This window comes from Diospyros lotus, chromosome 11 (genome assembly GCF_014633365.1).
Source record: "Diospyros lotus cultivar Yz01 chromosome 11, ASM1463336v1, whole genome shotgun sequence".
NCBI lineage: Eukaryota > Viridiplantae > Streptophyta > Magnoliopsida > Ericales > Ebenaceae > Diospyros > Diospyros lotus.
The window spans coordinates 281,485-306,629 of record NC_068348.1 but is presented as its reverse complement, the minus strand read 5'-3'; the positions used below and the strand labels follow the sequence as shown (position 1 = coordinate 306,629).

Below are 25,145 nucleotides of genomic sequence, written 5' to 3'. Positions count from 1 at the left end.
TAATTTAATAATTTTTGATGGCTATGCTTAAACCTTTAACCTAACAGAAAGCAATTTTGTTTGTGGGTTGGGATTAGGTGGTACCAATCTTCGTCCTATCACTTTCTAATTACTTCACAACTAATTTTAATTAAATCACAACTTGTTTTGTCTAAAGTTTAAACACCCCAACGCCCCCCACCCCCACCCCCATTTGATTTAGGCACCCTCCACCTCCAGTACTGTTTTCATCAAGTGGAGCACCTCCTAATGAAACTCGACCTAATTTTTTCTTTTTTTTTTTCAATCACAACAATTAATAACCCCTAATCTAAACTCGAGGGTTTTCTTCAATATGTATCAAACATCACTGTTAAGTTTGTTGGAAGAAGGGAGGGGCGGATAGCTAGTGTGAAATACAAATTAAGAAATGAAGTACAATCAATCCCAGAGAGATTCGGGTAGAAAGTGTAAATTGGACAAAAAGAAGGGGGGCGGGGGGGGAAGTGTAATGTCCCCGAAATTGGGCGCCCAAAGCCAGAAGGCAAGCAGAAGTAGAAGCAGAAGCAGTTGGATTAATGTTATGTGGACTTAAAAAAGAAAGTAGGGCGAGGGGGAGGGTTGAGCTGTCACTGTTGGTGGCTACTTTTTGATTTGGCTGGCTGGCTGGCTGGTGATTGGTTAGTGCTTTTCTAAGTTTTATATTAACGACATCACCCACTCACTCACTCACCCCCGCAATACGGTGCATTATTATTCAATAAGGAAAAAAATAAATATCCGCATTTGATGAATGGAATGATATTGACCGCACGATGGATGATCCAACTAATGGAAACGGGAAGGTTGATCAAAGGACCGTGCTACCGTGTCCGCGCTTGCTTTTTACAATTCTTTTCTTTCTCATGCAAAATGTGCTCCTAAATATGCCTCTGCCTTGGGAATGTGCAGTGTTCGGATGCTCCAAAGTTTTCTTTTCTTTTCTTTTCTTTTTTTTTTCCTCTTTAAATTTTGGGTCTCAATTAGGAAGTTGGGATCAATTATTGAGTCCCTTTTTATAATTAGAATTAGAATTGAATCAAATTAATATATCAAATTATTTTTAAAAAACATTTGTGCAGTGTAGATAGAGAGGTTTAGCTTCCATTTGATGAGGTATGAACAAAAACCGAAAGAAAACATATATATATATATATCATTGCCAAAAGGCTAATTTCCACCCCCCCCCTCTCTCTATTTTACACTAATTTATAATTCAGTATCTATTTCTTTATATAGGTTAGTTGAATATTTAAAATTCTAAAATTATGATAACTCAATATCACTCATCAATAAACCTTAGTCACCTTGAGCTAAAGTAATAATTTTACTAAATTGCTCGATTTTTAAAAGTCTAAGTATTAAACTTGACCTAATCTTTTATTTTTAAAAAATATTGGATGATTTAGCACTAAATTTTTACTATGTTATTTAATTTCGCTTATTTTTCACAATTAAGTAACAAAAATATGCACAGTTTAAATTATAGAGATATAAAATTAAATTTAAATTTAGCATGTATAATTCTAGAGAAAATTTGTATGTTTTAAACGGGTTAATGGACCATTTTGAACTCGAATTAAATTTTTAGTTAGACCATGATATTAAACAAAATGTTACATTTAAGATACCAAGTTGGTGAGATGATAAGGGATACTAGACCTTGAGGATACCCTTTAAAACTCTTCCCTTCTAAGGAGGGTTTGGGTACTAAAAAATGCTACATTTAAGATATCAAGTTGGTGGAGGCAAAGTCTCCTAGCCTAATATAGTTTATATATATACAATAAAATATTCTTTTATTAGTAGGTAAAGATATTAATTTTCTTTCTTTATTTTATCTAGTTATTTATCTAAAAGTATCCATTTGACGAAATTAAGCATAGTATGAAGATATTGAAGATCCTAGTGAACTACAATTTATTTGTCAAAATTTGCAATATATATTGTGTTTTTCGTATTGCTATTTTGTACTAGCATTGTAATTTACTTGTATTTCAGTGTACAATTGAAATTAATGTTGTTTGAATTGTAATTGGGAATAGGTAAATTTAGTCTGGACTATATTTAAATTTGCAATTTGAACTACCAAAACGTGTCATTTTGGCCATCCTCTTTTGTGGGTTTTAGAAGGTGTTTGTGTTTCTTATTACATGTGATGAAGCTAGAAGAGGGTTTCAAAGGAAGAGAGCTGGAACAATGGTAGGTGGCAAAGGTCAAATAGAAGAAGAAGATAGGAAGAAAAGAGGAAAAGGAAAAGAAAAAAAGAAAAGAAATGAAGATGGTTTTGACACCACAACAACTAGTGAAACTTGTCGAATGACAATTATCAGCAAAACTTATCAATAACAGTAGGTGGCGAATGTCGAAAAGAAAAAGAGGAATATGAGAAAAGAAAGACAACTAGTCGATGGCAATGAGCAATGAAGGTCGAAGAGAAGAAAAGGATTTTGCCACTATTCTAGCTCATTCTATCAGTGCTAGGTTGGGAAGGTTAGAGAGAAGAAAATGATAAATAAGAGAAGATAAGATGAGGAAGAGGGTTTTAGCATGGCGACAGTACTAGAAGAAGTGGAAGATGGCCTATCAATAGTTGTAGGTGGCAAAGGTCGAAAAGAAGAACGTCGAAACCTATTAAAGGTGGCGGCCATCGAAGAGAAAAAGAAGCAGGCTTTGGTTGGTACAAACGAGAAAAATAAGAGAAAAAAAGTTTTGGTCAGAACACATAGCTATCTAGAGAAAGAAGAGAAAATGGCCAAAACGATACAAGTCCAAACGGTATCATTTTGACAATTTGTCCTACAAGTTTAAATGTAGTTCAGATTGATTTTAGTTATTCTAATTGTAATTTATAAATTAAAATATTTCAAATTTTGTTTTTTTTAATATATTATCTCATATTATTTTGTTATGAAAATGATGTGAAATTATTTAAAATACTTATCTAATAATCATTTCCTTACACCAAATACTCTAAACATACAAGAGTAGAAGAGATTACCTATCCATTGCCATCAACCCATCCTAGAGAGAGAGTGGAAACCGATTCTTCAACTTTGATTTATGTTATTGCGTTGGAAGGAAGGAAGGATGGATGGATGGATGCATGCATTTGGGAGAGGGGGGGTGGGAATGGGAGTGGGAGTGGGCGTGGCGTCGCCACAAGGGAAAGCCTAACTTCTACTTTCCCATCTAAATTTGTCCTCAGCTTCATTCCATTTTGCTTCAGTTTTTATTTTCCTTTTCCTTATATATATATATTATAAACTTCCTGAAAGGTTTAGTGTTCCATGAATAGAAAATATAAGTGCAGTAATATATATTCATTAAGATACAAATTAAGTATACTACTTCCAGAGCATCAGGATATAGGTATTAATTACAGGAGGAGACGTTTTCCATCAGATTAGGGTTGAATTGGAAATATTTAATTGTTGCGTTGGAGGCAAGAAAAGCATACAGTTTTTGCGTTGGTTTTGGTAGAGATGCTGTGCTGTTTGATAGCAACTCAAGGACAAGGCAAAGTCCAACTCAACTTTCTTGCCTTTTGAGTGTGCAGATAACATTTCTTTTTTGACTGCCCACTTATATTATATGTATATTACTTAGAATACAAGCTGCTGCTACTGCTACTATAATCCAAAATTTACATTAATTGAAATAAAAACGAGTTATGATTTGTCAACAAACGAGTAGTCGATCCCTTTTTTCATAAAGATTTTTAGTAACAAATCACGAGATTTAAGTGAAATTTAAATTCTTACATTGAGACAGACATCGTAGTTCCCTGGGTTACCAAATTAATACATAGTGATCAGTGTATTCAGACTGTAGCTATTATTAGCTACCTACAGACATTCAAGGACAAATTAAGAAGCAAACCAGCAGGGACCAACCCAGAAAAATAGAGGAAAGAAATGATTATGGGTAACAAAAGGAGAAGAACGCCTCAGGCGTTCTTTTTGAAATATTGTTTTGTTCTTCAACATCCTGATGAGCCTGAGGCACCCGCACCATCCTCTCATTTGATGAGCAATCTGCAAAATCAGTTCGCTTTGACCAATTAAGCAGCTAGACATGTGGTTAATTAGCTGCTTTATTTGCCAATCTGTGACGGTGGATTGGATTGTACCTACTATTATATTATGAGCTTTTAAAAGGCCCCCAATGCTTTTCCAGTTTGATCGAGGAGCTGTGCTCTTCAGGATTGGCAGACGCTGCTTTGCTGAATCTGGCTACGCTGATTCAGCATTAATCACCATTGATATCCAAGTCCAGGCATCATTAATGCTGTGAATGGGCGGGCCGAGATGGGTCAAATCAAACAGAATCCACGGATCCTCCCAGTCCCATACATATTGAAAGTTTCCGTTCCCCCTTCCCTAGGAGGACTTTACAAGTACTAATTTCTTGACTGGATCATCATTCTCCCCACATACATATACCGGATAGATCTATCTATCTATCTATATATATATATATATATCTGAGCACTGAGAATTAAGTGAAGCATCTAAAACGTGAGAGCTCTTAAGATAATTGCCTAATGGAGCAGGGTTCCCTTGTTTGTAATTGAGTATTTTCCATCCAATTTTTGCAAACCCAGCATATTATTATTATATGAGGGTAATTCCCAAAAACCCCAAACCTCTTCTGATCCCATCTTATTATTATTATTGCCTAGCAAGTTGTTGTTTTGGAAAGGAGGCAGGATGTCATGGTGTATGAAGAGAAGAGGGCTACAATTTGATCATTGTAACTCTTCTTGCAAAGGACAATATTGCCTTAACTTTCCACTCTTTAATTTTGGAATCATGCTTTTTCCTTTTGGATATCGCCTTTTCTTTTTCTTTATTAGTTACACTAGTGCTAGTCATCACATTTGTTATGAGATTATTGATCCACACTTACCAAGATAAATTTTTATACAAAATTCTATTATCTGTTTGCTAGTGACACAAAATGTGTCAAACCTTTTTATATTGCTTGACCAATCAATGTAAAAATAAAAAATAAAAACTATATGATGAGATTGTTGAGTGTATTTTATTTAAAATCTATATGATGAGGATAGATTTAGGGCTTGTAAAAGAAGACAAATAATTGTAGTGCACTAAAAGAGGAAGGGAGAGGCATATTATTGCCCCATTATTTTCATCTTTTTTACATAAATATTGAAAACCCTCTTTTAGAATATTAATAACTAGAAAAAGCAAGTGTTTTTCTATTTTTTTATCCTTTTATTACCTTCATTCAGAGTAATCTAGGTAAATCCCAAACTCCATGTGATTTGTTGTTTGCCATAGAAGTCTCTATAATTTCCTTTAATTATCAAGACACCCTTCTATTATATTAAAATCAAGTAGGTTAAAATTGACCAATCTTTTCTTAATTTTTCTATCTAATTAAAATATCAAAAACAAAAAAATAAAAAATTTAAAGAATAGAACTTCTATTTTGCTCTTTAACTAAAGTTGCCTCACACAATAGAACTGAGTTTGTGCAATGTTTCATCCTCTATAACATTCGATTGTGTAGGGTATTCATGTTTGGTCATCTTAAACAACTTTGATTCAACTTTGATTGATTAGTTTCTCTTTACTAAGAATAATATTGATTATGGTAGAAAAAACTTCTCTCAATTAGATTTTAATAGCAACACAAGGGTTCCTTCTTTGCATGCTCCAATGACATAAAATAAAATGTCTAATCTTTTTTATTGCTTAACAAATTACGATATTTTGAGATAAATTATAAAATAACTCGTCAAAAAATTATGATTATTAGGTTGAAGCTTTTTTTTACATTGGTTGGTTGACCAATAAAAAGAGGTTGACACACTAGTGACAAAGAGTAATCGTAATTTTATTGTATAAATTTATCTTGATAAATGTGAATCAATAACCTTATAACAAAATGGAAACACCCTTCTCCTCCCCCTTCCCATCTAATTCAATAGAGGGTTTATTCATGACAACCAAACCCTCTATCTATTATCCTTTTCTCTTCTTCTTCTTCAAGAGGTGGCCATGACCGATTGATTTTGAGAGATAACTTTTACTCTATATGGAAATTTCCTTTTTTCCTTCTTCTCCTTTGTCTTTTTTCTTTCTATCTCTATCTCTCACTTAGGTAGTGAAACCCCAACAATCATGGTGGTTCAATTTTTGAACCACAACGACTTTGCTAAAGTTCAATTGAACCCTAGAAATTAACAATACTAATGCTGGACAATGATCCTTTTATTTTTCTTTTGAATCAAAAGAAAAAAGAGAGAAAAATGAATGATAAAATGGTTATTATTTTGAAATATTAAGAAATGCCACTAACTATTTTTTTTTATAAAATATTAAAGATATTTTTGCAAATAAAGACAAACTTAAAAGGCATTTATTGTAATTTTCTCTAATTTTTCAAGTTACAAAACATAATAGGATACTTCATTTTATTAGAATGGTCCCTTCAGGGAGAGACAGAGAGATTCATTTCATGCTATCAATACAAAATCTTTATCTCCAAAAACAGCATTACAACAGCCACAGAGAGAGAGATTCAATTGCCTTCAAATAGGCCACCCCTCACTTCTTTCTGGGCCTTGCAGCCGCATAACTTTCCAACTTCTTCCTAGTTGCTTGGGCGTTGCATTATTAGTTGATAAATGGAATAGAAGTTTATGAAACAGTAAACAAAAATCGTCCCATATTATTACCAAAAAAAATGAAAAACAAATTTTCAAAGTCCTAATATACAATATGTTTTTCTATAAAACCAAAAAAGAAAAAAGAAACGGAAGCGACACCTGATGCTTCTCAAACGTCACTCATTGGCAACTATAGCATATTCTCGTCTCGTTTTACCCATTAGCATTGCCACATTAGCCAAAACTATTCTTCCGTTTCTGGCACCACCGCCCAAGTCGTCGTTCTACCTGATTTACAATCCTATCTAAGTCCGCTGCAATGTCATTCCATAGAACGCAATTCCACTGCCTGGATTGGAAATTTTTTTTTAAAAAAAAAAAAAAACAAGAAAAGAAACCATGTGAATTCCATATCCTAGCAATAGCATTGCATTTTTAGCAACATCTTATACTTTTTTATTTACAGCTGAAGAGCCCCAAACCCAACTACTGATACTAGATCACATGTATGGAGAAATAAGAGTCAAATACACGAAGCCAGGCCAACCATGACACAAGCCAAACCTTACACAGTACAAACTTCCACATACAAAACACGTTTACATCACGGTACACTTCTCTTTTGATGATTTTGCATCCTGCTTCGAAGATAGTGATGGCATCTTCCCATTGTTCCTTGGCACCTGCATGATTCTTTTCGTTTGTTATTAATTCATACAATAAATCCTTTACATGCCATGCTGCACAAAAGCCTTTCCAATTCACATTGGTTTAATGTGCATACTACTTGCACTCATCTTCGCACCAACAATCACAAGCCTCGACCCCGCTAGATGAGATCAGCCACATGAATTCTAAACCTCTGTCCATATCAATCTGAGATTGTGATAATTATATCCTAAGTCATATCTACGGGTTTCTCACTGTGTTATATTTAATCTTCTTCTCTTTTGTAAGTTTTCTCCATTTTCATCCACTCACCTAACAAATGTTTCTTTCTCCCCTATTAATTAAACTCGTATCTTATCTTCAATAGACACCACTTCGTCCTTAAAACACATATAGCATTTCATATTTTCTCTTATTGTATGGCCACGCATCCACCCTAACATTATCATCTTAACCATACCTCATATTTTATACATGTTGACGCTTAATTACCCAACAGTAAAAAGCCATACAACAAAGATTATCTTATAATTGTCTGTCTGATAAAACTTCCTTTTTAATTTTAATGGGATTTTACAATCACATAAAATGTTGGATACACTTCCAGTCTTACAATTACAAAATCTACACTTCTATGTTTTTTTTTTTTTTTTTCTTTACCGAATTTACATTCCAAATACTAAGTGTTTGACCTACATAATTTAAAACCTTTGCATCTTAATTGATTCCCAAGCTAAGAATACGCATCTACAAAATTAGTATCAATTACCTGAGGTCCTGTTACCAGCCTTGAACTGCTGGTGCTAACAGTTGGTTGCTGCACATTACGTTGTGGCTGCTGTTCAAACTCCTGTTGCTGAAGAGCTATTGCCAATTGCAGGTCAGAACTATCACAAAACAAAGAAAATGGAACACAATAATTAATCACAACTATGAGAGACCAACATGTTGAACAATTTAACAGTTTAAGAAATATACAAATAACTTGACCTGATAACAAGTTTAAGGGATGGATTATCCAACAAATAGTACTAGTATATTCAAGGACTAGGAGTTCAAAGTTCAGCTTGAAAGTTTAAAAGACCAAGGTTCAGTATCTTATTCAAATAATAAGCAAATAACTGCTTCCGAATTAGGATATCAAAAATTACATTTCTTTCATATAAGGCCTCCATAAATTGATCAAACCAAATAACATCCCCCAGGATATTCAGGCAGTGGAATAGACTAACAAAAAGACATCCCAAGTGCAAGAGACTCCCTGTTTTGCGACAGTCATGTGAGTGAGTGTCATTTTTTATATGCAGTTTTGTCCTTGTTTTACAAAAGGATTGTTCCACAACTCTAACCATGATCTTTTAGTCATAAAGAAGCAACTTCACCATTAACTACCAAGATTTTCCCTTAGTTCAATACACAAACAAACACAAAAGAAAAACAACAATAGAGAAATAAACCATTTTGCTCCATAACACCAACAGAATGGATGGATGCAACAACACAAACAAAAGGTATCATCCACCATCAATATGTCTGCTGCTACTACAGTTATATACAAACCACAAATCACGAAATCAATGCATAAGAAAGCACAAGCAATATGCAGTTACGATAATTACTTGAAACTTGAATTCACATTTGCTGAGTTGTCAATATTGGCAAGATAGTCCTGAAGCAAAGAACTTGAGTTAGCTCCACAAAAGTAATTACTGACTAATTCTTAAAAATTAGGAAGAAAGAAAAGCTACGCACAGCAGTACTGGCCATTGCATTTTGTTCATCCCATGTGTTGCTGGTTTGATTCTCTACCTTAAATTGCTTAAAGCTTCCAGTCATGAAAACGGTATTTCCATTGACCTGAAAAAGAATAGAGACCAAAATTGGCATCAAGCTGGCAGAATGATAAGTCTATAGCAACCATGTTATCATTTATCACAAGCCATCTGAACTGAAGTTGAACTTACATAGAATGGACAGTTTACAGGTACAAAACCAAATCATTATTATCACAAACATTTACAGAGCTAAATTGGTAATATTATTTTTTCCTTTGTGTGTGTGTGTGCACTGCCGCCCCCGGGGGGAAGACCATATCAGTCCGCCAGGAGATCCTGAGTATATTAGTCTGGGTTAGGCATCAACCTTTGAAAGTGATTGCCTAGGCTGTGACAGTATAGTATCAAAGCTCGCCAGCTGGTCTGACGGTGGTGGGAGCCATGCAGTGGGGACACTGCACATCCCGGGAAGGGGATGGAATGTGTGTTACTATAGCGTGCCGAATCCAACATCGGTCTGCTAGGGGGGAGATCCTAGGTATATTAGTCTAGACTAGGCATCAACCTTTGAAGGAGGTTGCCTAGGCTGTGACAGTATAGTATCAGAGCTGGCCAGCTGGTCTGGCAGTGGTGGGGGCCGTGTAGTAGGGACACTGCACATCCCAGGAAGGGGATGGAGCGTGTGTTACTATAGCATGCCGAATCCAACATCGGTCTGCTAGGGGGGAGATCCTAGGTATATTAGTCTGGACTAGGCATCAACCTTTAAAGGTGGTTGCCTAGGCTGTGACAGTATGATGTAAGGGTAAAGGAGGATGGGAGAAAAAAAATCCTAGTATTTTATTCCAATCTCATTTATGACAAATGATTTATCATATTTGATAATGTTCACCATACAAGCTCTATGGGCTCTTGCAAAAGACTCAAAAAAGAATCATACCTCGTTTAGCTTTTCCCACACCAAATCAGGTTGATTTATGTAACCCTGGTCTGTAGCCAAAATATACAATTCACCATCATACTGCAAAATAATTGAAAAAAAAAAAAAAAAGAGTGGCATGAGGGAATATCCCACAAATTGATATTAAGTGACACGAGAAGTGATATTTCATGTTTCTATATTTTTGTTCTCAAAAATTTCTAAAGAAAATGTCAGTGCATGTCTTTAGTTATAATTTTGAAGGTTTTTTCAAGAACACACAACATTATGACCAAACAGAGGGAACTCATCTAGTTCTCTTGGGATGGAAACAAAAAACATATTTCCAGGTCTGTTAAAAAAGGAGGGTAGATCAGGAAATATCATTCACAAGCAAACAACCCCTTAGCATTACCCCCAAGTTACAACAACAAGAAAAAACACATGCCAATGACTGACCTTAAACATGGTGTTGAAGTGATTATTACGGAAAAAGACACAAAGTTCACGCTCTTTTAGTCCATCTTGTAAGCAAAATAAGCTGCAAGAAAAACAAAAGTAATAACATGAAAAGATCTTTGAAACCTAGAAGACTAAAATACATATGCAAAGAAACACATGAGAAAGTATACAGTCAAAAATAATAAATAAATAAGTAAAAATAAAAGAGGAATACCCATATATTGTCAGCTGACTAGCATTGTTCTTCAAAAAACTCCTGATCAGTTCCCCTAAAGAGATTTGGGCATACAGTAAGTGAAGAATTCTTATAAATTCCAGATCCCAAAATAAAAATTAAGGAGCTAAAGAAAATAAGTATAATACATCTAGTCATTCAAGTCTGAATATTTAAGCCTGTTAGAAACCCATTTTGTTTTCAACATTCATGAACAGAATCGAAAAACTAGCAAAAGCTTCTGACACAGGGCTGCCGTTTCCAATTTTTTGGAAATGGGATGAAAAGTTCGGAAATTATTGAACACAAATAAAACTTGTATTCATTTCCAATCCATTCCACATTTCAAAGAAAGAAAATGGAACCCACGCACATGAAAGCAAACACCTCAAGCGCTCTCACTGGAAACGCTTCTCACACTCACCTGACATCATCATTGGAAAAGGGACAACACCATCCAACAGGCTCTCCCACACCAGTGACCCTTCTCGAACTGGCCAAACATCTCTTCTGTGTGTGTGTGTGTGTGTATAACAGTGAAAAAGAAGAAAGTTGATCTTTTTGAAATTTTTTCTCAATTTTTGTAGGTAAAAAGATATTAACAAAGTGTTAAATTAAATTCTATTATGTTTTTAGAAAAAAAATTAACCGCAGATTAGGAAATTAGACATCGTTTTCAGTTTTTATTTTCATGTTTTTGACAATTGACAGCAAAATCAAACAGGTTCAGTTTTCATTTTTTCTAATTGAAAATGAACACAACATAAAATTTTGAAAATCAAAACTGAAAGCGAACACAAAAAAACTCAGCATTTTCAAACATCCCCTTACCCTGTCTTGGAGAAACTTCATCCTTGGCATTTGCATCATAGGTATCTCCAGTACATCCATCCACTTTTCCAGCAAGAACCACCTCGCCCTCATACATCGGTTCTCGATCTTCATAAACTTTTACTCCTGATTCCAATATGCATTCTTCTCCTTCATAAATGGGTTCACTGCCATTGGCACTTGAAGTAAAAGCATCTGGAACATCAGGAATATCTGTATGTTGCTTTCTGCTGCTGTGTGAATCAGAATCAGCATGCAATGGAGATAAATTCGACAATTCCGCAGGGTCATAACTGCATTTATTATCTTCTAGGCCATGAATGTCAGATGTGGAAGTGGATTGCTTCTGAAATTCATTACCACTAGATTCATGCATATGGACAGAGGTAGAATCTAGCTTGGAACTATCAGAGGGTGCATTCTCATTTTGGACTGATACATCAACACTGCTTTCCTCATCTACACCTTTGGACTCAATGCATTTTCCAGTTTCTTCATAAGAACATTGATTGTTATGGTTTATTTGATCAGTTTTTGAAAAGACAGGTTCCATTGGGACCACTTCACGAATTATCACCTCATCCTCATTACTGGGATTGCTTCGGGCATCAGAATGGTGGGTTAAGGATGATTCCAGCAGATATGACTTCTGACTTTCACCATCACGACACCCTTCTAATGTTTCTACAAGGACTAGAGCTTCAGATTTCATAAGATGTGCACCTTCTTCTGAATTGGGATATGTATTTTTCCCAAGGGTTTCAGCTGCAGGTGGATCATTTTCTGAAGTAAGCAAATCAGCCTTTGACAGGTTCAAAACTCTCAACAGCTCTGCTTCTTCCTCCGCATCTCCTTTTCTTAGTTTATTGTCACCAGAAATAGCATTCAGAGAATCATCAAAAGATCTACGGCAAGGCGAAGGAACTCCAAGAGCAGCAGTTGTTGCTGCAGCAAAATCAATGGAATTGTCTTCAGAATTCTTTTGTTCATTCTCCATATTTCTTGTTTCAAGGGCAACAAGCTCCCCCATGAGAGTATTATAGGACTTCGATCCAATTGCATTCATGGTGTCATAATCCTGATATGCAACAATGGTGATCATCAAATTGAAGTTAGCATAACTTGTATAAACTTAAAGAGATTAAAAAAAATAAAATACAGCCTCAATGTCTCTAAAAAAGGGATTTCCCAGGGGTTGGGCAAGGGTTGTATTTTTACACAAACTTCACCTTGCTTTTTTGCAAAGAGGCTATTCCTATAACTCAAATCAGTGACCTTCCGGTCACAAAAGAGCAACCCTACCGTTGCTACCAAGGCTCGCTTAATCCAACAGCGGACATTCAGTCTTCAAGGAGTGAAACATGTCTAACAGCTTTCAAAGGCAAAAAAAAATAGATAGCATACAGTAACAGAGAATATAATAATGCAACTAAATAAGAAATAAATCCTTTTTTCCTCACCCTATTTCTATCAGGGAAAAAGAAAGAAGTGCTGATGCACTGAAGAGGCCAATCAAGCATCCAAACCAATAATAGGCCTCATGGCCCTCATCTTAACCAAATTGCATAAGTGTCCCACAACCACTTTGAGGGGCCAAGCGAAATGCAGAATCCAGAACACCTTTGCTAAATTAACTTCATTGACATTATCAAGTACAGGTATTATTTCTAAAAATCAAGTTCACCTAATTCTTATACCTACATATGCAACAGCTAGATTCAATACTTCTACATTGCTTCTGTTCTTCAAGGCTAAAATAGAGTTTATAAACAAAATAGAGCATGTTATGCCATAGGAGAAGTCTTACCTAACCATGTAGGAAACTCAACTATTTCCAAATCATTGTTGAATATCCAACAAGAGTCATTCTTCTCATATTTGCTTGTGAACCCTGTGTTGCATTAGCTATTATGACCTTTTTTTTTTTTTTTCAACTTTGTTGAAATATTTGCCTAAAGATTAGACACGGGAGAGCAATGACGATTAGAAGGTATTAGATTAAGTCTTCTAGAAGTCTGTTAGTTAGGGATATATTTGTAACTGCAGGCGGTTAAATAAAGTCCTTGTAAATCTCGCCCTCTATAGTCTATAAATATAAGGGTTCGGGAGTCTATCTCTCTTATTCTGTTTTGCGATCTATTTTGTGGAAAGAGAATGTACTGGGTATGTGAGTGAGAGTAAAGGGTATCACTTTGTAATCTCCGGGTAAGTATAGCTTGGTAATAGGGCTGGGAGAGAAATTAGTGCATGTAATCTTTGTTTCTAGTTTCAAGATAGTGAGAAGCAAAGTCATATCAGTCTGGATGTAGGTTCTCCTTCTAGGAGTTCCGAACCAGGATAAATCCTTTGTCTTGTGTGTGAGTGCTTTGATTATGTGTTAATTTCTTGTATTCTTTTTTATGTTCAAATGGTGAGTGAGAGATTGTATTTGTCTTGAGAGAGAATTGAGTGTGTGTTGGCGAGAAGTATTACAACAAACTTCCTTTGTTTTTTCTTTATAAATCATATAGGTAGCATGCATAATATTATATGATTACAAATTTAGGGTTTGACAATAACTTTTTAGTTATAAATAATTTGTAAATCAAGAGTTATACAAAATCATGAATATTTTGCAACAAAAGTCACCAGCAATAATTCAACAAGGTGGGATAGGGCCAATAGGCTACATTCTAGGTCTCCAACCATCTCATGGCTATATCCTCTATAAGACCATTATATCTTATGTCATAGCTAAGAGTTTTCCACCAAGTTTTTATTGGTCCTCTCCCTCTTTTGCTATAAATTTCCTCCATTGCACTCACTTCATAGGTGTTTCTATCATTCTTCTTCTTACATGTCTAAACCATTTTAATCATAATTCTCTCATTTTATATGCACCACTTTAATCTTCTTACATATGATCTGGTTTCTCCTTTGATCTTTTCATGTACGAATGCACATTCACCAAACCTTTCTTATCGTAGCTACACTCATATTCTGCAGATATTGGCACTTAAACAGTCCAACATTTTAATCCATAGAACAAAGATAATCTTATAGCGGGTCTAATATAACTTCCCTTTTACTGTTCAAGGAATTAAAATCATGACCAGTTTGCAGTTTAAAAAAATTTAAATTATGCTCTACTTGAATTCTTTCCCCTCAAGGATTGCTCTCAATAATACTTTAGTTACATGAGCTGCTCATGTTACATGCTCAAAAAGTTCTACACTAATCAGTTCTGGCATCCGTTTCATATTATTTTCATGTGTTAAACCTCAATAGCTAGTAGATAAAAATACAAGAAATGCTCCAAATTGTACAAACTAAAGAAGCATGAAGCTTGTAAGTCAAATGTGAAGTACAGGAAAGGCTGGTAGAGGATGGAGCTTGTAAATCAAGCCTTAATCCCACTTGGGGTTATCTCAACAGATTCTAGGTTGCTAATTATCTCTATTAGTCATATTTTCTATAAAGCTATTATAGAGCATATCACATCTAAGTGTTTCCCACCACGTCTTTCTTAGCCTTCCTATACCTCTTTGTTGATAGTTCCAACATTCCTCTCAGTCCTCTCACAACATCTATCAGTCTTCTTCTCATATAACCAAATCATCTTAATCAATGTTATTAAAGGCGCATCTAGGCACACCTTTGGCACCTGGAATGCTCCCAGGTGGGCGCATACCATCTAGGCGCACCTAGGCCCACCAGGCCCTCAAGCGCAGCCTTGGTCTTAGGCACGCCTGGTTTTTTTTAACTGTCACAAATTAGCAGGCATGAGAGATAAATGTGGTTCCTTGAAGATTGATTACCCATTAAAACAAATTTTTATGTGAAAGATTCTCTATAGTAGTGTATATCATACTAAGGAGTCAACAAAAGGGGCCGTGGATACTGCTGTACAAACATCATATACTAGATATCTCATGTGCAGGCAGGCTCTTTGAAGTAGTTCAATTCATTCTTGTACATCACACACATTGTCTGAGGTATTTCTATGAGTTCTTAAAATAGGTTCTTACGGGAACAAATATCATTAGCCAAGCATCAGCTGTGTATGTATTGAAAGATGATATATATATAATTATTGGCACATTCTGTACATGCTGTTTTTTTTTTTTTTTTTTTTTGTTTTTGTTTGGGGGTTCATGAGGTTCATTGGGGGGAAACAGTATTCTAAAACACACTAGGCGCTAGTCGGGCGCTGGACTGGGGCCTAGCGCCTAGGCAGGGTCTAGAAAAACTATGTTTTTTTAAGAACTGAGGTGGTCTCGGACAATGATCCCGCACTTCTAGTCCCATCCGACATCATTAATTTATATATATACACCTGAAATTGAATAAGCCTGCAATAGATACCTATATATATATATATATATATAAAAACAGATCAGAGATCGGACTGGTTACAGGTGTGTATATATACATATACAATTTATAAATATATATACACGATTGATTGCAAAACATATATACCTGCAAACAGAATAGCAACAACGGGTTGGGTTCGGAGAAGAGAACGACGACAAGAACAATTCGGAGAAGAAAATGACAACGGGTTGCAGACTTACTTGCAGTGGTGGCGGGGGAAAGAGACGATGATTGTAGGTTGTAATGGCAGTGGCGAAGGGGGAAGAGTGAGGAGAATTAGGAATTTCTTTGAGGAAAAGGTTGAGATATCACGCAAAGTAAGGAAGGGAGAGGGGGGGGGGGGGGGGGGGGGATTTCTTTGGGGATCAATGTTGTTTTGTGCTTTGGCCAAAACGACATCCCAAAAAAATTAGGTGACCTAGGCAATTAGGTGCTGCCTGGGCCCAATTAATCGAGCCAGGTGCCTAGGATACCGACTTGCATGTATTCACGGCAGCAAGGGGCTACCTAACGCCTAGGCGGCCACCTAGGCCGCGTTTTAGAACACTTGGGGGAAATTAATTGATAACTATCATGTCCTTTTGCAAACCCTATGAAATACACCATATCCACCAATTATCAACTAAAAACTTTGAGATATAACTAAATTTTGTCTGTTCATCATGTAAATTGATTCAATCATATAAAAGGATCTCAATCAATTTCAAATATTGTTAAGGCTTTATTAAGTGTACCTGATGTGTAAACATTATTCACTATTTAATTGAATGTGGTGGAAGTGCTCAAATTTGATGCCCAGGAGGTTTAGATACGTCTTTTAGCTACCTGTACTAGGTTTTCTGTTATGTATAATGAACTAGTGTCACAGTTGTGCTGTGACGACTGTCGTCCTTCTTACTCGGTATGAATTAGAAGGGACTAGAAGGAAAGGGGAGAGAGAGAAGGAGAGCGAGAGAGAAAGAGAGAGAGATAGAATCTGAAATCGGTTAATTGATTGATACTTTTGCAACAGGCTAGCACAATTTATATAGGAATCCATAGGTGCTGCCACAGTAGACCTTCTCTCCTCTAACAGATTCTTTTGTCCTATTCTAGCCCACCAAAACACCTGGCTTACCCTTTACACCTGGCATAACAGCCTAACAAACTACCAGCTGGAAATGATAAGACTATAGTTAATAGTGAAAAGAAAATAGCTAATCTCCACTTAATATCCGTAGCAAAATTTATCAAACTTCCGGCCTTCCTCTTGTTTCATGACAATACGCCTCCCTTCAACAATTTCTTGTACTCAAGAAATATTCAAGAGGCTAGCTGCCCTCAAAAACTTTTGTAGTAACTGAGGGAGGTATTCCCAAGTAGCCCCTTCCGCAAACTCTCCTTGCCACCTTACCAGCACTTGGATGAGAGGAGCTCCTTGGTGGTAGATCACTTTCCAGTATAGCCTCAGGTTCCTTTGTTCCTTCTTTCTCTTTTGGTACTAGTAGCTCAAGGTTAACCCTCTCCTTGCCGGTGATCCGTTTTAATAAGGACACATGAAAGACCAGATGAATACTGGATCCTTCCGGCAGCTGCAATTGGTAAGCTATTGTGCCAATTTTAGCTGTTATGGGGAACGGCCCGAAGTACTTAGGGCTGAGTTTAGAGACTGGCACTTGGGAGATGGACTTTAGGTGCGGATGCCTGAGTCTGAGATAGACACTTTCCCCAATCTTGAACTCACGATCACTTCTCCACCTATTGGCATATTGTTTCATTCGATTTTGGGCTGATGCCAGCTCTTGTTTGAGCTGCTGCAGCACCTCCCTTCGCTGTTGCAAGTACTCTTCCACAGCTGGAGCAGTGGTGTGCCCTCCAATAGCCAGTAGGGTCGGTGGACTATACCCGAACACTGCTTCAAATGGTGTTCTCCTTATAGAAGCATGGTGACTGGAATTATACCACCACTGTGCCAACGCCAGCCACCTATGCCAACTCTTAGACTGTAACAAACACACGCATCGAAGATATGTTTCTAGGCTTTGATTGACCCTTTTTGTTTGCCCATCGGACTGAGGATGATAGGCGGTTGAAAGGTTGAGTTCTATGCCCATGTTCTTCATCAGCTCCCTCCAAAAATGGCTTGTAAACACCTTGTCTCGGTCAAATATAATGGATTTAGGAACCCCATGCATAGCTACCACTCTATCCATGAATGCCCTGACTACCTCTTGGGTGGTGTAGGGGTGAGCCAGCCCCATAAAATGTGCATACTTAGTAAGCCGGTCCACCACCACCATTATACAATCCTTTCCCTCTGATTTTTCGGCAAACCCTCAATGAAGCCATGGACACACTAGTCCACGACTGTTCTGGTATTGGCAAGGGTTGCAGCAGCCCTGGATATGCTACGTTTTCCTATTTGCACCTCTTACATGTATCACAGCCCATCACGAAATCCTTGACTGCCCTTCGAAGTTGCGGCCAATGAAACAACTGCCTCACCCTTAGATAAGTGTTTTGGATACCCGAGTGCCCTCCTAGGGGGGAGTCATGCAGAGTTTGTAGGATTTTTTTCTTGAGTTTCTCATTGTGGCCCACTACAATTCTTCCCTTATACCTCAGCAGCCCATCCACCATGGTGTAACCTTCTGCCTCCTCACTTCCCAGTGCTAATTTCTCTTGCAGGCTCTGGACGTGTTCATCTCCCTCATAGCTATCCACCACTTCCTTGCACCATTCAGGGATCACCACGGTTATGGAGGAGGCTGCCCTACCTTCCTCCTGACACCTTGACAAAGCATCAGCGGCCAAGTTTTCCTTGCCCTTCTTATATTGTATAGAATAATCTAGCCCCATTAACTTTGCCATTCCTTTCTTCTGCAATTGAGTGTGAAGCTTTTGTTGTAGCAAAAACCTCAAAGACTCGTGATCAGTTTTGATCACAAACCTCCCTACCTCTAAGTAGTGCCGCCACTTCTCAACAGCCATGAGGACAGCCAAAAACTCCTTCTCATATATACTCAAGCCTAAATGTCTTGGACTGAGGGCTTGGCTTAAGAAAGCCAATGGCTTGCCATCCTGCATCAAAACAGCCCCAATCCCAACTCCACATGCATCCGTCTCTAGCACAAAAGGCTTGCTGAAATCCGGCAGATCCAATATGGGGACCTTGCTCATTGCCACTTTCAATTTCTCAAAAGCATCTTCTGCTTCCTACCCCCACTGGAAGTTTCCTTTCTTTAACAAGTTGGTGAGGGGTTTGCTAATAACTCCATATCCCTTCACAAATCTTCAATAATACCCGGTGAGCCCTAGGAAGCCTCTAAGGGCCCTTATGGTAGTGGATCTCGACCAGTTGAGCATAGCCTCCACCTTCCTTGGGTCGGTGCTGACCCCCTTGCCTGAGATTAGGTGCCCCAAGTACTCCACTTGGTTCTGACCAAATGCACACTTGGACTTTTTGATGAATAGCTGGTTGTTTCTAAGAACCTCGAAAGTGGTTCTTAGGTGGCTAAGATGTTGGTCCAAAGTTGGGCTATAGACAAGAATGTCATAAAAAAATACAAGTATGAATTTCCTTAGATAGGGTTCAAAGACTTGGTTCATTAAAGATTGAAAGGTGGCTAGGGCATTGGTGAGCCCAAAAGGCATCACCAAGAACTCAAGATGGCCATGGTGAGTTCGGAAGGCAGTCTTGTGGACATCCTCGGGCCTCATCCTGATTTGGTGGTAGCCCGAGCGCAAGTCTAGTTTGGAAAAGAATTTGGCCAGGTGAAGCTCATCCATTAGGTCTTCAATAAGGGATATGGAAAACTTATCTTTGATGATTAGAGAGTTAAGTTGGCGATAATCTACACAAAAACGCCAAGAACCATCTTTTTTCTTAACTAACAGAACTGGGGAGGCAAAGGGACTCTGGCTCGATCAAATGAAAGTTTGGCTCATCATTTCCTTCACCATTCTCTCAATTTCGGTCTTCTGGATAGGGGTGTAGCGGTAGGATCTGATATTAATAGGCTCAATATTCGGTTCTAGGTTAGTTCTCCCTTGATGATGCCTGACAATGAGCTGTAGCTCCCCCAGTTCCTCTCCTTCAGGACTCCCTTCCACTTCCACAATGGAAAATAGCTGTGTGAGTTGACTCCACTTACCCTTGAGGACCCTATGCAGCCTCCTCCCTGTAATCATCTTGCAGGTAGCAGTCTCTCTCCCACCGGCAAGTGTCATTCTTCTTCTTTCCTTTTCAAAGGTCACCTCCATACGGTTGAAATCAAAGCATATGGGACTAACTCCCTTCATCCAGTCCACCCCCAAAACGACACCACACCCTCCCAACTGCAGCAGCCTGAGGTCTGCCTCGAACTTCTCCGCCTGCATTTCCCATATGAATCCTAGGCAGGCCGTGTTACTCACTACTTAGTTTCCATTAGCCACCGTGACACGCAAGGGCATTGTATTAGTGAGCTGACACTTTAGTTTCTTGGCAATGCCATCGTCAAGGAAGTTGTGTGTGCTTCCGCTATCAATTAAGATTGACAGCCTGCCCCCCTTCACCTTGCCTTCAACTTTAATTATCTTGTTATTGGTGATGCCCTTGAGTGCATGGAGGGATATCTCTCCATTATCCTCTACTCCTTCATTGATTCCTTCCACCTCCACTCCTTCTTCTTCTTCCCCTTGGCCTTCCACCTCCACTCCTGGTTGCCTAATAGGATCATTGGGTCTCCGACCAAAGTTGGAACCACCAATATTCCTTCCCCCGATGTTACCTCTCACTAGCTCCTTGTTGACCACCTTACTTTCCTCCTTGCTGCCAATTTCCCATGTGTACCGCTCTTTGTTGCTGTACCTTCTGCTTTTTTAACGCTGCCTCAACTACCATCTCTTGTAACTTGGCACTCTCAATTGCTTGCTCCAATGTCCGTGGCTTGATCATCTTTACCATAGGCCTCAATTCCTCGCTCAGGCCACTGAGGAAACTAGAGACAAAATATGCCTCTGTTAGATGAGGATCATGACTACTCATCAAAGACCTCAGCTCTTCAAATCTCCTTAAGTATGATCCTACATCACCTGCCTGCTTTAGCTTATTGAACTTCTCAATGATATCCGACATGCTCCTTTCTCCAAACCTCTCACATAGCACGTCAGTGAACGCTCTCCAAGTATAGTTCCCCCTTACTCGCTTCCACCCTTGAAACCATGCGTCCACCCCATCATCGAAGTAGGCAGTAGCCAAGGCTACTCTTCTTTCAATTGGCACATTGTACCACTCGAACAATCGCTCGCATTTTCTAATCCACCATCTGGGATTAGTTCCTTCGAACACGGGTATTTCCATCCGAGGCATGGGGAACCCCTGTTGTGGTGGAATTGCCCGATCCTCACGACCCCCTCCTATCAACGTCTCGGTGTCTTCTCCCTGTTCGACCACAATTTCATGGGCTCTATTTTCTTGGTTCACCCGTTCATCTCGTAAAATGGGATCATCCCTATCTCTATGAGGAAAGTTGGGAGACAACCTTACCTGATTCTGCTGGGTGAACATCAACATAAATTGTTGAAGTTGATTGCTCATCTCTTCCCTCATCTGGTTGAGGTCGTCTCTCATTCGATTGAGTCCTCCTTCCATCTTGCGATCAGCTGTCATAATTGCCTCGTGGTTTTTCTAGTTGCTAACTTCTAGTCAATCCACCTGATCCTGGAATTCTCCCACCGCCGAACTGAGCTGCTGGAGCTAAGACTCCATGTTCTTCATGCACGTCCCTTCGGCCATCTGTTACGCCTCACACACTCTTTGCCAGCATCAGAGCTCTGATACCAATTGTCATAATTGTGCTGTGACGACTATCGTCCTTCTTACTCGGTATGAATTAGAAGGGACTAGAAGGAAAGGGGAGAGAGAGAGATAGAATCTGAAATCGATTAATTGATTGATACTTTTGCAGCAGGTTGGCACAATTTATATGGATTCTGCACAATTTATATAGGAATCCATAGGTGCTGCCACAACAGACCTTCTCTCCTCTAACAGATTCTTTTGTCCCATTCTAGCCCACCATAACACCTAGCTTACCCTTTACACCTGGCATAACAGCCTAACAAACTACCAACTGGAAATGATAAGACTATAGTTAACAGTGAAAAGAAAATAGCTAATCTCTACTTAATATCCGCAACAAAATTTATCAGACTTCCGGCCTTCCTCTTGTTTCATCATGACAATTAGTTATTAGCTAAATGAGTTAGGACCTATTTTATACCTTATTCTTCAACTATGACATATATATATATATATATTATTTTAGTCAGTGTGCGCCTAGTATCCACTAGGCACATGCCTCGCCTTACACCTGAGGCTCCAACACCATTTGCGCCTTAGTGCACCTTGGGCCTTTAACAACACTGATCTTAATCATGACTCACATATATTGTTTAAAATAGAAGTTGCTTCAACCTTATAACATATGACCACATTTTTAGTCTCATTTGCTGTATGGCCTCACATCTACTATAATACCGTTATCTTTGTCACATATGTTTTAGGATCTATGGTTCCATATGTGGAACCATAGATCCTAAAACATAATTAAGACTGCAAATTTAGAGACACGCCTAGATATTCTCAGTTTTCTAATGATATTCAGTTTGCATTGCAGCTCCATCATTTCTAGTTTCACAGTTCCCTCTTGTTTGTAATAAAAATAATGGCACTTCACACAATTGATGCACACACCCATGAATACACCATGAGAAGATAAAATTTTGACATTGGATATAACCATGGACAGCAAACTGGCCAAATATCCATGTCTCACTGCAATACACTGCAATAGAAAAAAGTTTTCTTTTCTACCATAACAAACAAAGATCATGTAGAACATAGATTGCTTTCAATAAAGAGACGTGAGGCCTGAAAAGAACATACCTGGGGATCAACTATCCAACCATGATATAGAGGAATGTCCAGAAGATCAAATATTGCACACTCAGGAGTAAACTCAAAATCATCAAATCTGCAAAAATTGCATTGGGGTAACATTACCACAAGTGCACAATGCTACTCACACCTCTTAAGAGTACTGCCAAACATCCAAGTGAATGATAATAAACGACCTCTGTAGATAAGAGTGTTAGAAACTTTACCTCCTAAATTTTGTATTTACATCAATTCCAGTTGCAAGTCGGGGAAGCAAATCAATTGCATCGGCGATGTTCTGCTGTTGATTTTCAACATACCCTGCATCTTTGTTCTGTACCCAATTAAGAAAATGTCAAATTTAGTTCCAAAAAACTAAGGAAAAGATTGTCCTGTGGGGTTCTTATTGGACATGAGAGAACAGCCAAGACTTCATAGTAAGCCTGTAGTCGATTGTAGCATTTTCTTTTCAGTACTCTATTCTAATAATCAAACAGTGCTTACTAAACAAACAGATGAATTACATTGACATTACTGTTTGAATCAATTAACCGCTCCGCTACAAGTGAGAGCAATTTCTCCTGCGAGACTTCTGGAATGTCTGGACCTAAATTCAAGTTGTTCTTTAACAAAAGCACATTACCTATCAAAAAAGCATATATTAATAACCAAAGCATACTGTAACCCTAGTTTTGAAACAAAATTGGAAAAAAGAAAAACAAAAGAGAAAAAACCTCAACCATAAAAAATCAACTCTTAAGAGATAACTCATGGAAATGGGCATCCATTCTCATATTGAGGTTTGAATCAAAGAAATCATTATAAGAAAGATATTTCAGCAGTAAAGCATAACTCTTAATTCCTATTTCCCAACAAATCACAAACAATTAAGAAATCAGAGCATAGCTCTAAATATAATTCCAGATACACAGTCGCTAGCAGGGCTTAACTAATAAAGATTACAATCAAAGAAACTGGCAGATAGTCACGCATAATCCATTTTGAGGGGCATGCATACCCTTGCATATTCAGATTTGAATCGGGAAAGCAAGATAACTGAGATACCTAAACCCTTTCCAAGCCACAACAAAACTCTTGTAGCTCTTACTTTAGAATATAAGAACACTTGAGACCAAGAAGCCCCAATTTTCACATAATTCACAATTGGCAGCACGATCCTTGGCAAAATTGAATTCGAATCGCACAAAAATCAAATATAAACTTCCTAATGATCATTTCTCGAATAGAAGAAGCCAAAAAAGAAAGAAAACCCTAGGATTAGGAAAGAAACAGAAAGGGAATTACAGATAGCGAGGAGAGGGCAGGGTCCATTGTCGTTCTGAAGGATGATGGGAGTGGAGCGGCCCAAGAACTGTATCAGCTTCGTCTTGTAGATCATTTCCTTCGCTGGCTCATCCCTTCGCTCTTCGGAGGAAGCCATATCTCGACCTTGTTCTTCAACCAACTCGGATATAGCCGACGAAGGAAGATATATATATATATATTTCTGTAGATGATGCGACGAGAGAGATACAAAGAGGGAAAGAGAGAGGACGCAAACACCATACACGGATGAGAGGCGTTGTTGTGAGTATGAGAGAGAAAAGGAAGGAAGGAAGGAAGGAAAGATAGGAAAGAAAGATGGGGGAGAACGAGATTTATATTTATATTTAAATTTAAATTTATATTTATATTTATATTTATATTTAATATAAATAAATTAAATTAATGAATAATACTCACGCCAGTCCAGGCCGTGGGAGAGACGGATTACATTTACATATATACAATACGCCTTGCCTTCAATGCAATTATCTAATACCAGAAATTCAATTTTGATATTTTCCCTTGTTTGTATTACATTTTTATAATAACTTCATGGTTATAAGGCTGTTGTATGCACTTCTTTTAAATAAATATATATAACCAAAATTACACTTATAAAAAAATATTATTGCTTAGAAAAATAACTAAGTGAAAAGCTTATAGATTTTTATTCCCAAAAATATTTAGTTTTGATAAGTTTGATTTTGAGTATTTTTTCTTGATGGAAGTAAATGGACAATTCAGAACCTAATGACTTATAAATACATAAAAAATTTATAAATATTTAGTTTTAATAGTTTACATCATTTTTCTTCAACTCAAAATTTAAAAGTTTCACTATAAAATAATAACAACCTTATATTTTGTCTAAAAGTTAAAATTTCAATACAATTTTTATTTTTTGTTTAGGAACGAAAATCTCAATATAGTCCCTATTTAACAATATCACTTTGTATTAAATCAAATCTCTCACAAATTATGTGAGATTTCCTCACACACAAGTTAAATACAACCATAATGCATAACTTATAACC

At 37.5% G+C, this 25,145-nt stretch overlaps 1 protein-coding gene across 3 annotated transcripts; it reads right to left on the bottom strand.

Annotated features, from left to right (window-relative positions):
- Positions 1–6,700: 6,700 nt before the first annotated feature.
- LOC127813172 (uncharacterized) lies at positions 6,701–24,417 on the bottom strand. Of its 3 annotated transcripts, none has more exons than XM_052353980.1 (13): positions 24,091–24,417; positions 23,310–23,428; positions 23,013–23,119; positions 22,795–22,882; positions 11,529–12,606; positions 10,698–10,752; positions 10,481–10,562; positions 10,043–10,123; positions 9,080–9,184; positions 8,947–8,996; positions 8,097–8,214; positions 7,223–7,341; positions 6,701–7,007 (listed from the first exon to the last, which is right to left on the bottom strand). In XM_052353980.1, the coding sequence occupies exons 1-12, from the start codon at positions 24,224–24,226 to the stop codon at positions 7,258–7,260; spliced, it is 2,103 nt and encodes a 700-aa protein (XP_052209940.1). In that variant the 5' UTR covers positions 24,227–24,417; the 3' UTR covers positions 6,701–7,007; positions 7,223–7,257. The 3 variants fall into 3 exon arrangements, with proteins under 3 accessions (XP_052209940.1, XP_052209941.1, XP_052209939.1); XM_052353981.1 differs by having other exon boundaries at positions 7,228–7,341; XM_052353979.1 differs by lacking the exon at positions 6,701–7,007 and having other exon boundaries at positions 7,061–7,341; positions 24,091–24,416.
- Positions 24,418–25,145: the final 728 nt, after the last annotated feature.